Source organism: Strix uralensis, chromosome 10, assembly GCF_047716275.1.
Source record: "Strix uralensis isolate ZFMK-TIS-50842 chromosome 10, bStrUra1, whole genome shotgun sequence".
NCBI lineage: Eukaryota > Metazoa > Chordata > Aves > Strigiformes > Strigidae > Strix > Strix uralensis.
The window spans coordinates 8,186,441-8,199,655 of NC_133981.1; the positions used below are offsets into that span (position 1 = coordinate 8,186,441).

The following is a 13,215-nucleotide window of genomic DNA, read 5'->3' on the forward strand; positions in this document are numbered from 1 at the left end:
TCAGCTACTAACTATTCATCTAAATACTGAGTAGCGTCAGGAGTCTCCTGTGCTTCATATGCTTCAAGTTACTCTAATATTTTCACAAAATGAAAAGACAGAGGACTTAAAATTGATTAAATGGCATTTCCTCTTTCAGTGTATAATTAACCTGTGGAAGTCATTGTCCCAACTAGCACTGATCCCAGGGTCTTAAAAAGCTTTAAAAATTGATTAGAAATTTAAATGGTAATGAGATCATCTTTGGTACATAACATAGAAAAAAAAATTAATATGGAATGGATCTCAACTCTCATGTTGTAGACATAAGTCAACTATTAAATTGGAAGAATTTTATGTATGCATACATTTTCTGTAATTGTTCACAAGGGTTTTGCTGTATCTGATTTAAGTATCCCAGCACTGAGACACCAGGTTGCTGTACGGTTTGGACTACTGGTCTGACAGTTCATACAGTCCTCTTTGCATAAAGTTTTAATAATGTACTTAATACATATTTTATTTATTGAGCTGAGTTTGGACAAATCTTTGGTTCATTTTTAAAATAAAAAAACAAATTACATCATACTATTCTTTTCCCTATAACTAGGGAAGTTTTATTTCCACTCTATTTTCCTTCCAGTTCAACACTGCCTGTGCCACAAGCTTCTGTTCAGAATCTGGAGTTACCATTACTCATTATATTTGTGCAACAACTGTATCTTGGCAGACAGAGAAAACCACCCACAAGACAGGCAAAATACCTACAGAGGAAATATGGATGCCAGGACAGATTTTGTAGCACCGTTTTTGCTGCCTAGCAAGCAAGCATCTACATGTAAGCTTGTCATCCAGGGCTTCCTTAACGTACAGGAGAGAGAAAGAAGTACTTGTGGGAACACTCTTGTGGATGGCCACAGTCCATCATGAGATCCCTCATTTCTCCCCACACAACTTTGGAGAATTCTAAACAATTCAGCATGGATAGAAACATGCCTGCAACTGAACACAATGAATCCCAGCCACAAAACCTTGAATTGTGTCCTTTCTTACTTGGACGAACAAAGAAAAACTTCATGATTTCAGACTGATTCTCACAAGGTACAATACTAAAAGCTAACTACAGGAGTACAACAACTTGATGATAGTATGACAAGTCCTCAGCTTTTAGAAATGCCACTACTACTGAGGATACAGCTATGTTAAATCTCAGCCTCCAAAAGTAACTCTTCAGGGTTCACTTACTAACACCACAGGTAAAAGCAGAGGAAAAGCTTTCATGGGTCAAAACCAAAGTACTTAAAAACATGAAAGTAATTATTTCCCTGAAGTATCCATACATAAAACATATACAGCAAACAATGGAAGAATTTCTAGCAAAGAGTAATTAAAAAGGGAGGGACTGAGACACCTTTTTGAGGGTTCTGCCCTTTAAGGAAATCTGCCTGTTCCCTTCTCTAACATGGCAAATCGCTAGTTAAAGGTTAAGACTCTCTTGTGCCATTTCAATGTAACGTTTAACCACTAACTTCGTTATTCATATCTACATTTATATTGTTGCCACACTCCAAGACCCCTGTCAGAATCAGGATCTCCCTTATACTGTTGCTAACCACATGCACAAGAAAATACAATCCTACCTTAATATGCTCAAATCTAAACCAACACAGGGTAGTGAAAGAAAAACAAAACAATACAAGGAAAATGAACAGGTTTTATGTCAGTAATACAGTAGAATGATTCACACCTAAGCGCAAGGGCCAGTTGTTTGGTTATCCTTTCAATTAAATACCTCTCAAATAAATATCTTATGGTAATAAAAAAAATCAATGCAAAGTGCATTGTTCCACATTCCAGCAAGGTAGAGGAAGAGTTTAATGAAACATTTGCACTCATATTGCTACACCCTGCCCTCCGTTAGACCCACACAAACTCACTGGAGTTGATGAATTTGCACAGGTCTAATTGCAGGCCAGATGATTTGTCCCATTCTAGCTTTACAAAGACATCCCTAAACTCATCAGTATGCATCACCGCATTCTGTAGTTTGCTGGTTGCAATATTTGTCATGGATAATAAAATAAATGATCCATGCCAAATTTGCCCCTCTATTAGTAAACCCTCACTGCCTCAGGCTGCCTCTTTTCACTGTTTAAGAGCAAGAGTCATGAACACAGGCTACATGACTCATGTGGTCAGTTGACCTCAGTGAACTAAAAGGCAACTGTTCATAGGAAGGAAGAGACAACTGCATGAATGAGGTCTTGACACCTCAGGCCTTGAGTCATCAATGCCAACACAAAGTTCTTTCTTCTACCCTTTATCCCTCTAGTATCTATTGAAGGCATCAAGGATATTTAACCCCAGCTTACTCTTTTCCAATAAGGTCCTTCTGGTATAAATTGCCAGCTCTCTTCTGGTATATCCAGAGAGGAAGTTGTTTTATCCAATATCTAGAACTCCTACTAAGCCAGTCTCACCCTTCAGTGTGATGCTACACTATCCCTTATCATATATGAGTAGTTAAAAGTCAGTGCCTGTGAAAAAATTTAAAGGCTGAGGGTAATCCACATCTTAATAACTGACTGCCAGTTACTCATACTGATTCTAGGGTGTGCAGGTCAACTTTCAGGTGTAGTACCCATCACAGGAGGACAGTAGGACCTAGGCACACTATAGACTACATTTTTGGCATTTGATAAATAATTTGATAAACTTGCAACAATTCTTCTGACCTTAAAAACAGGAATAGGGTTTTTCAGACTGGTTGGTTTGATCAGATTTTTCCAGCAAGCCTGCCACTGTGCAGTGTCTGTAGCTGGACTTTAGACCACCGATATCACACCACAGCTGCCCAAAGCATCTAATTTTCTCTCTTTCATCCAGAAATTAGTATAGTTTTCACTCCTTGGAGTGGCCATTATTAAACAATATTTGGTGTCAGTATTTGCTTATTAACTCAGACTGTAACCTAATCAACCACATTCATTCCCAACTAGAAGAGGCTGTAAAGGGAAAAGCTAAGCATATGTCTTTCCTTGCTATTGCCTGCTAAAGACTCCTGCTTTATGATATATTTAGATATGCAGTTTGCTAAGACTTGTTGAACTTCAATGCACTGAACTCATTTTAGATTGTTAAGCAGACAGAGGACATGACATTTTCTCTCTGCTGGCCATTAAAAAATAGGATGGCATAGCAAAGTTTTATTTTTAAAATCAGGCCGTCTACAGGATGGCCTGTAATTAGAAATTATCTGAACCAGTCTGATTTCCAGTGATGCTCAGTGTCCCACAGTTCCCACTGACATCAGTGCAGATTCTCAACAACTCCCAATGCAGGCTACTTCTTTCAAAAGCTAAAAGGGCTTTCCAGTAGCACAGGAATCTAACTTTAGGTGACAGTGATAAAGACCTTGGATCCATGTACTCAGTCTGAAAAATTGAAGAATTGATCCTGGTACATGGTTATCACTCGAGCACCGGTCACAACGGACTAGTTTCTTTCGCTCACTAGAGACTGAAGCAGGGCCTTCTTCAGTTTGACTCCAGCATCCAATAACTTAACTAGGCTGGCACTGAAGGGACAGTTCTGACCAAACATTTCCCTCTCTGAGAACAAGTGCATTAATCACCACTTTCAAAACATTGAGGAGTCCAGTACTGGTGCTCACACCCGCAGATGCAATGGAATAAGCAAGTGCTATCAGCAGACTGCCACCTTTAAATATAGGCGATCTCTGTACTTGCCTTTGTGGTTTTGACTTTATTTCCACTGCTGCAAGACCAACCTGAATAGTCTGGTAGTACTTTACAGTCCTCTCCATCCAAACAGGGGTTCATATGACACCACCACTTCTGTAGGACAATGGAAGCTAGAAAAAGAAATAGGAAAGAGAAACAGAATGCAATCATTTTTTTATTACTGTTGGGTTTAGTAGGGAGGTTGTCCATGCAAAGTTCAATTGTTTGATTTCAAAAGGTAGAACCAAGTTATTGTTTTAACAGCTAATCACACTGATAGTATTTGAGCTAGAAATGTGGGTAGAAAACGTCACCAGCACACAGAAAGGTAAATGCCATATGCAAATGGTGAAGACAGGCAAGCACCGCCAGAGACACAGTCCAGCATTTGAATTAACCTCTGGAAGTTCTGTCCATCTCCACTGACTACAAAGATGACTTGCCTCCTTCATTTACAGCAGGTACTTGGCTGAAGCATGTAAGGTGGAATGAAACTAAGGCTTCTTGTTTAACCTGGATATGCATATGCAAGACTGGACGAAGAAATGCCAGTTTCTCTCTTCACTGGGTGAGAAAATAAAATTGCACAGAGACATAAGCATGTGAGGTCTGTCAGCAAATAGCGCAGATAAGAATGTGGAAACCACTGAAAAGCATTAGATTATTAACTAAAAATCTGCTTGCAGTTACACTGCCAGTTTTGCAGTATGTTTTGGAAGACTACAGTAGTACACCTTAACTGTGCAAATGTATTAATTTTCTACCCTTAAGCCAATTTCCATTAATAAGACCTTGCTTGTTATTTTTAGAAGCGTAGTCATTAATTTATAACACTGCTGTTAACAACAGATATACTCTTGTACAAACAGCTAAAGATCTGCATCCATTTCTCAGTTTTGCATTGTTCATGGGATTCATCAAAACCCAGAAGAATCTTATGAAATATATCAGCTTACAATCTTACATAATCTAAATTGGATTTAAAAATAAAATATGGCTTAAAATGTTGATTTAGTTAGTCTGCATTACGCTATTATGTGCACAAAATATTGAATTGCATGCTTTAAAAGATACCACATCCAAAAGCGATGAACAAAAATAATTTAGTCTACTTCTTGTAAAGCACTTTTTTTGCTTTTAATTTTAAGGTAGATTTGTACTTCTGCAACCTTCAAATTAGGGCGACAAGCAGGCAAGCTGACATCAGAATATTGCTGAAATGTTCATTCAATTACTTTTGTTTTGCACTTTTGCGCTAAGCTTATGTGAAAAACACTATGAAAAATATACTTCTGGAACACCAGTTTGGCTTTTATAAACTCTTCTTTCAATCTCATAAAATTATAATATAAATGCATGATTCCCTTCACTAGTCATTTGGAGCTTAGATCATTTGCACTGATGCTGATTGATTATTGACAAAATGGGTGAAACTTAACTGTACTTCCTAGGAGGTGAGCGATCATTTCCACTCCAGACATATGGTCCAGTTATCTATTTTATCTATTGTATCTCTGCTACTTTTAAATTTTGTTTCAATTTCTATATCACATTTATTTCAGGTAAACATGAGCAAGTCTAGAAAGCCAGATTCAAGAAGACTGGGGGCATGTGCAGAGGTCCCTGAGCAAGTAGGAGATCCAGGTAGCAAGCTAGCTGTGTCTTCAGAGCTCTGCTTCAAAGCCAGTGAGTCCTCCTGGGAGGCCTGGCTACCGCATTATGCAGCTCTGTACAGCGCTGTTGTGAGTGTGGATGAGGTGGCATGCCGAGGCTTTGCCTGCACTCTGACGCGTGAACATGGTCTCATATATTTAGTGCTGCCCTAAAAACATCAGTTCAACTTCAGACCTTGAAAACCACTTCTCACTCACCTGTCTCCTGAAGGCACCTAAAATTCCTTGTGCCTCGGTTACTCTGATAACTCCTTAGATCTAACCTTTTTTATATTGGTTTGGGTGCAATATGTTTTGAGACCACAGAAAATGCACCAAACATAGCAGGTTTGTTTTATCTACACATCCTTCATCAACCTGCTCCTAACACCTGATTAAAACAACAAGCATTAGTTGACCAGCCAAAAGTGCAGCAGAGAAGTGGGTTCACACAGCATTCTTGACCAATTGTGCCCATGCAACTTCCTGGTCCATGTGGAACTGATGATAGTGAAACTGGCCCATCATCTCCAGTACCATCTTCCATTAAAACAGTCATAGATGTGAATGGGAAACATTGCTGAGTCAGTCTGTAACTCTAAAAAGATCCACAAGCTCTTCAATAGACTGCATATTTCACCTTCTATTCATCTCTTGTTTAGACACTTTCATAGGAAATGACTCCTACCCTTCTGTTGACTGATTTCTATTCCGTGCAGATAACTCTCCTCAGAGGTATGGCAACACTCTGAAATACTTAATACAGATCTCATTCCATTAGCTTCCAGCAAATTCTCAATTCTTTGCTGTAGCAATCCGCTAATTCTTACATCCATTTTATGTCCAATTTCTTTGTAGTTGTAATGTCCACTCTGCTGATCTATATGACCTAACCGGCTGTAGCTGTTTGTGTCAAACACATCCCTGAGACTAGTCCATTAACATTCTCCATCAGAGCCTTAGGGTCATCTTCATAGCCAGAGTTCTTTAACTGTTGTTGTCCCTGTAACTCTGCAACCCACTGGGGGATGTAAAGGCTCCCACTTCTTTTCAGATTGAGGTTTCAAGAGATGACTCTTCTAAGAAATGAGAGCAGCTATGTCACTCTCATACACAGCCACCCTCATGAAAGGAGAGGCGACGACTTTAGTTTGACATTAGCAAGCTGATTTGCTGGAAATCAGCCAGAAATCCTGCCAGAAATAAGTCTTCTCCTGACATCACTCCCTAGATAACGTGACTCCATGGAAACAGTAGGTTCATAGGGAGTAAAGACAAAAGGTGTCAATACATCATCTCATCCTGCCTCACGCAATTCATTGTGTTGTGTCCCCAGTTGTGTTTGACTACACAGTGTCTTCCAAGCCAATCTGGAACAGGTGAAGAAAGAAGCTTCTCCCATTGTCATTTTTTTCTGACAGTTAAACAATCTCAGCATGGAACACACAGCCTTAGTTTTCTTCCTCTTCCCACCTCTTCTGTTGTGCTTTCTTCTTCTACATTACACCACCTGTTAACAATCATCATTCTCTCCCTGTGAAGGTACTAAACATGCTGCAATCCAGTAACTTTTCAATCTTCTGCCTGATAAACTGGGCTGATCGAACTTCTCTAGTTTCACACCACAATGCATTTGTCTTTATTAATGCATTTATTTCAAACAGCTTCGACTTCCTGACTATGCCATGTGACTGCCTTGGGCTTGTCATTAATTACTCCTTTGCCCCACCGGATGAAACCCATACATGTTTTTGTCAGGAGAGATTCTATATTTGCTTTCGGGTCACCGCTGAAAATGTTGCAGAGTGTCAGGTGTAGAGCTAAGCACTGTGAAATCCTGGTAGGTATGTGCCATTTGACTACCACTTCCTACTGATGACTCTGGGGAGAGATGTGTTTTTGAGGTATGGTAGGTAACTGACACTGAGCAGTGCACACAATGGCATATGGTTCAAAATTAAATAGCTTAGAAAAAAGAAGACTTAAATTCTCAAATGTATTTAGGAACCAAATATTTAGTTGAATAAATTATACATTATCTTCCAGGGTAAACTGGAAAGCCTGGGCTTACATGTATTAAACCTAGAAACTATCTCTATTAGTTTTGAAAACTCCTCAGAAAATGAAATCAGTTGTGTCTGGCAAATCTTTTTTCAGAAAGCCACATAAATTCTTGTGATCTGTACTCGAGGAATTCCTTGCTAATTGGATACCATATCAGCTTCTCAGTTACTCGCACAGGACTGAGATCAGTCTCAGTTGTCCCCAGGTATCCAGACCATGGATATTGGCAGAATTGACAGAATACTAGTGCTCTTCCAGAATACCCCAGGTATTCTGAAATACATTTTTAATTACAACTGACCAGAGATCTATTAACCAGCTTCTTAGGACTCTAAACTACCCAGGGTCAGAATTAAAATAGAAATAAAAAAGTTTAATCCCAGTAGATGTTGGTTAGCATCTTTTCTAGTTAACAGTAAGTTAGAAAGCACCTCTCCATTCTGTTGCTTACAAAAAGAACTGTGATACTGATCTGCCTCAGAATTAACAATGTCAATATTCCACGCATTATGGGCCAACTTTTTTTTTTTTAAGGATTTCTGTGTGTTCTACTTGAACGAGCAAATTCTTACTGTCCTTAGTCTGGACAAATACAGATGTCTTTCCTACTCCACTGGATTAAGCTTTCTTCCATATAAATTTTCAGTACATGATTCATTCTACTGTATGTTTCCTTTTATCCTTTGAATACTGACACATCATTAGCATCCTTTTGAATTCTCAAGTATTCTGAAATCCATTCAAAAACAGTGGGAGGGAAATCTCAGCTATTTCTTCTTTTATCTATTTCTTATGTATTGATTTTTTGTTTTCTTGTTTCTGTATGCTCTCTTCCCTTCAGTCTGTAACCCAGATGGGCTTTCAGCCAAAATTGTCTTTTTTCTTCATTGCAGCTCTTTGGCCCTACAAAAAAATCTTAAACAATTCTTTAGTCTCATTCACAGCTTTTCCAGTCTGAGTGCTCCCTCCTCAGAAATTCTCGTACTAATAGAATTGCCTGGATGGAAGATGATTTGGCTAGTGATGATTTACTTAGGGGCATTTAACACACTTAGCTAAGATAGCTACTCTACAGACAAAAGTTATTAATGTTTTATCTTCTTGGCAGTAGCTGTTAGACAAGCTGGAGGTACTTACTCAAGGATGTTTATTTCCATAAAGAAGATGGGTATAAACAAAATCTCATGACTACTTTAAATGCAATTTAGTCATTAACAGAAGAACGGGTTGACCTAAGCGAAATTTTCTATAGCTGCAATCAAGTGGTGTAGCTACAACTCAAGGCAGGGTATACAGGCTGTGTGGTATGTCCTCTCTGCATATTTAAATGCTTTCTTTCATATGTTCTGCTTTTTTCTGAATTTAGTGGCTCACTTTATTTACAGCAACATTTCTCAAAGTATCAGATGGGCCTGTGCTTGGAAGCTCAAATAATCCCCAGGAAAATAAGACGTACACGGGTACAGAAGAACGAGTCTTGGGTTTTTTTGTTTGCCAATGCTTGTCAATAGCTTTCACAACTAAGTTCAAATACACAAATGACAGAGATTCTTGTTGGATGCATCCAAAATCAATTATCTAAGTAAGTGTGTTATCATGGGCAAAGGATAAAAAAATATCCTGACCCAAAGACTTCTTACCCTGTACTCTCATCTAGGCTATGACGAGTGATTTTACTGTGCTTGTAAAAATGCTAGAAAGATCTCAGTCTATAACAAACATTGATTTTCACCTTCATATCCTTCTTTTTAAATGAAGTACTTTGACTTCTACTACCAATATTTAAAGTTTCCAAGATGAAAGACACTGTAGAAATGCAAAGCACTCTACAAATGTCAGTTAGGCCCCACAACACAGTATTACTGCACAACATGGAAAAGGACAGATTTGTAGCAATCAAGGCACTTAAGACTTTCACTTTATGTATTTGCAAGATTTAACTAGATTTTACTTTCCCTTCTGCACACTTCAACATCTTTTTCTTGGAACTCACCTGGATATCTATAATTTCTTTCTGTAACACGAGTACTTAGTTTCCTCCTTAGCACATATCATGAAAAAAATGTCACTAGTATGTATAGGTGTATGCCTGAATGTAATTATGTAAACATCCATTCCGACGTGGCAAAATAGGGGGCCTTCCTGAAATTTTGGTAGCTGTGAATATTGGTACACATATTCACTACCTCTTTGAGCAGAGCTTAGCCTTAACCATACAGTGTTGCTCCAATAAATCATTGCTTTAAATCTGACCTTGTGTAAAATTCTTTAGCATCTGTCAACCTATCTCAAAATGTAAATATCCAGCTGGCCTATGTCTGTATCCTGAAAAACATGATGATGGGCTTTATAAGGCTATCTCATGGCCTATATATACAAAAGGGCACAATGCCCAATACTCATTAACAAGGAGCTCTGTCTAACAACTAGGCTCTACCCCCACCCAAATTAACAAACAAGCTGTCACAGGAACCCAGTGGGATCTAGGTCAGGAACCCATATGCTGCAAGACTGAGGAATCTAAGGAAAAATACCCAACTAAATTAAAAACCTGTAAACTACTAAAACCAGATGTGTAAATTTCAAATGAGAAAGGGTTACTTTAATTTCATTTTTTTAATTTTTAGTTTAAAAAAAAAATAATCCCCATGGGTTATAGCAGAAAGCTATTCAAATATCAAGTTCAAGTCCAGAACAGAATGGTAAATACATTCTGTCTAGACTTTGCTAAAGTCCCAGACCTTTGCAATCTTCCATATTCTGTGACAATCTATTTCTTGCAGTAGTCTTGATTTCTCATGGAGCATCTACAATCTATGACCAGTGATATGCTTGCCTGGCCTAAAGGAAAGCTAGAATCGACTCATTGTTTCCTGGGTTGTTAACACTAAAAGAGAAATCAGACCTTCATTTTAAAATAGTAGGAAGCAGCAGCCTTCTGTAAAATCATCATGCAGATACCGACAAAATTAATTATAATTATTTAATTATGTAACTATTCATTTATTTAGTCAAGAAAGGAAAATATTACATTCCAATAGCTTTATAAAGGCTGCTACTCTGCATAGAACAAGAAATAAGATCCCATTTACTCTGTCCAATGGTCTTTTTAGTGCTGCCCAAGACAGCTGAAACACACAAACCCTGAAAAGTTCACAGGCAATGTTGACACAAGAGACTGATTTCATCCTATTTACTGTTGTTTTCCAGCATGATTTGGACAGAGTTATTTTCCTTCTGAGTGTGTTTAAAGAGGCTAAAATCCAAACAGAACTTATTTTCTAAATCCAAATATAACTTACTTAATTGTATCTGCTGTAAAAACTACTAAGCACTAAGCTACTTTTACTGAGAATTCCAATAAGCAAAATCATCAGTCTGTGTATGACTAAAAATGTGTAGTCTGACACAAGTGGATGGTAATTTCTGGACACACACTCAATGAATGAGAACTACATTGTTTTCTTATTTTGTCCAAACACAGCTTATCACATCAGTAATTTGAGGGTGGTCAGTCACTTGCACAGGCTCCCCAGGGAAGTAGTCATGGCACCAAGCCTGTCAGAGTTCAAGGAGCGTCTGGACGATGCTCTGTCATATGATTTAGTTTTAGGTAGTCCTGCAAGGAGCAGGGAGCTGGATTTGATAATCCTTATGGGTTCCCCTTCCAACTTGAAATATTCTATGATCTGAGGTAGGAACTAGAGGTACCAGCCACCACGGGCATGCCATGCATGATCAACAGCACAGAGACAATCGCTGCCCTAATGTAAATGATAACTACTATGGGATAAGGTCTGAAGTTCAAAGAAAATACTTTAAAAGACTACTACAAGCCAAATGCTCTATAAAATCTTCTCTTTTGGTTAGAAAAGTAACTCTGTGCTTTGGGCATTCCTTCCCTTTAAGCTCAGGGCAAAATATAGGCAAATTAAACAGCCCTGCATTCAGTACAAAAGTGCTGGAAAAGAAAATTAAATGTATCAGACTGAAATATGCAAATTCAAGACAAACTGTTTTTGGCTTCCACAGTGTAGAAGCCTACTGAAGGATATATGTAGAGTGGGAGAAAACACATCTAATCCTGAGGCTAAGGAAAGATAGTTAGAGTTTCCATGCTACAGCAACTGAATAACACTGACTGTAGTCCCAGATGCTTGCAAAAATAAGCGAAGCATGCTAAAGCATTACCCTAAGGGGTGAGGGGGAATCAAAGGCTTCCACTTTAGAAACCAAAATCTTACATTCAGAATATTTTGTCGTATTTAATTTCAACTATACTTGAAGAAAAACAGCTACTAAAATCTTTCAGCAACTATTTGGATTGACTGAATTAAGCTTCTATGGTATTGTGCATTTATATCTTTCTATCATAGAACAACAGTGTCACCTTTGCAATCCTTAAGCGGGTTTAAAACAATACCTGACTTTTATTATGTATGTAAAAGTATTTCTGCTGTTTGCTGTGTCACCTAAAAATACAGAAGGTATTTCTGATTTGACGAGAAAGCTACTTAACAAATTGCACAGTTAAAGTTGACTGTGTTTCTGAATTACAAGGCATCTTAAATAAAGAGTTCTCAAAAGAGATAATAGGTTAAAAAAATCATACGTCGCATGTATTTAGTTTTATGTTTAAAACTAAATATCTCTGTTATAAAAAAAGCTTCAAAATCCAATTTTTAATCTATTTAACTTGAAATGGTTGCAATTTTGTGTGAAAAAGAATGAAAAGAGTAGGGTCTTGTTTATGAATTAATGAAATGGGGAATCTGGTAACTTTTAACTTTTTCTAAAAAAAAAAAAAAATCTGTCTTGGAGTGAATTTTAACTAAGTTAACAACAAGAGCAGCTGCCTCTCCAGGAAATAAACTCTGCTGGTGGAACAGGAAGAAGGGTAACCCACAGTTTCTGAACTGCTGGTAAATCAGAGTGGAAAACGGTGGGGGTGAGCTGCAGAGTGAACCTCAAGAATGTGAGTTTTATATAGGCTCAGAATGCCTGGTCAACATTACAGTCAAGGTAAGATTTTAGCTTTAGTGTATACAATCCATTTAATTTCAAACGAGTTATACTGTTAAAAGCATAAAGCTGGCAACGTTGAGCTCTGTGAGGATTTCAACATCTAGCCAGGAAGGTGATGGACTAAGACAACTGTACCATATTTTTCCTTCATCAGGTAGGTGCCCTAACTCAGACACTGTGTCCTGTGCAGCAGTATGCTTGCTCTGCTCTCCAAACTCTAATGTGTTAGAGGTTACAACACACAAAACTGAATAGACATGGGGCATCATTGTAGCACTGGTGCCCAGCATAAGAGTCCATTAGGCACATAAAATGGTGAAACATTCATGAAGAGAACAGTTCTCAAAATCAGATGTCCCAGCACTCTCTGCATGCCCAGTCTTAGGGCATTTTATTATTATTATGGCATTTATTATCCAGTGAATTTTTAGCCAAGCTATTAAGTCTAAAGACAACTGGAAGAGTTAATATCATAAGCTTGAATTTCTTGGCTTTTGCTGTTTTCAGACTAGTTTTAAAGGAGAATTCTTATGCGAAAAAATTAAGAAGTTTCACTGGCACAGACACGAAATGGACGAGTACATATATTAAGAGGATTAATTACACCCAGATTTATGCACAGACTCATTACTATCAATGCACAGAGATGTTTCCAAAATTAACAAAAGGAAGGATTATGCTTTTGAGGCAGTGGGAAGTCAAGCAATCAAGGAGACTAAACTTCTCAAACAATCTTAATGAACCATGAGTGA

General features: G+C 38.0%; 1 protein-coding gene across 1 annotated transcript in view; it reads right to left on the reverse strand.

Moving 5' to 3' along the window:
- LOC141947541 (uncharacterized) overlaps window positions 1-13,215 on the reverse strand; it is a 131,243-nt gene that overhangs the window by 51,635 nt on the left and 66,393 nt on the right. The window contains exon 5 of the mRNA XM_074878710.1: window positions 3,729-3,853. Coding sequence (XP_074734811.1) covers window positions 3,729-3,853 — 125 coding nt within the window. The remainder of the gene's footprint in view (window positions 1-3,728; window positions 3,854-13,215) is intronic.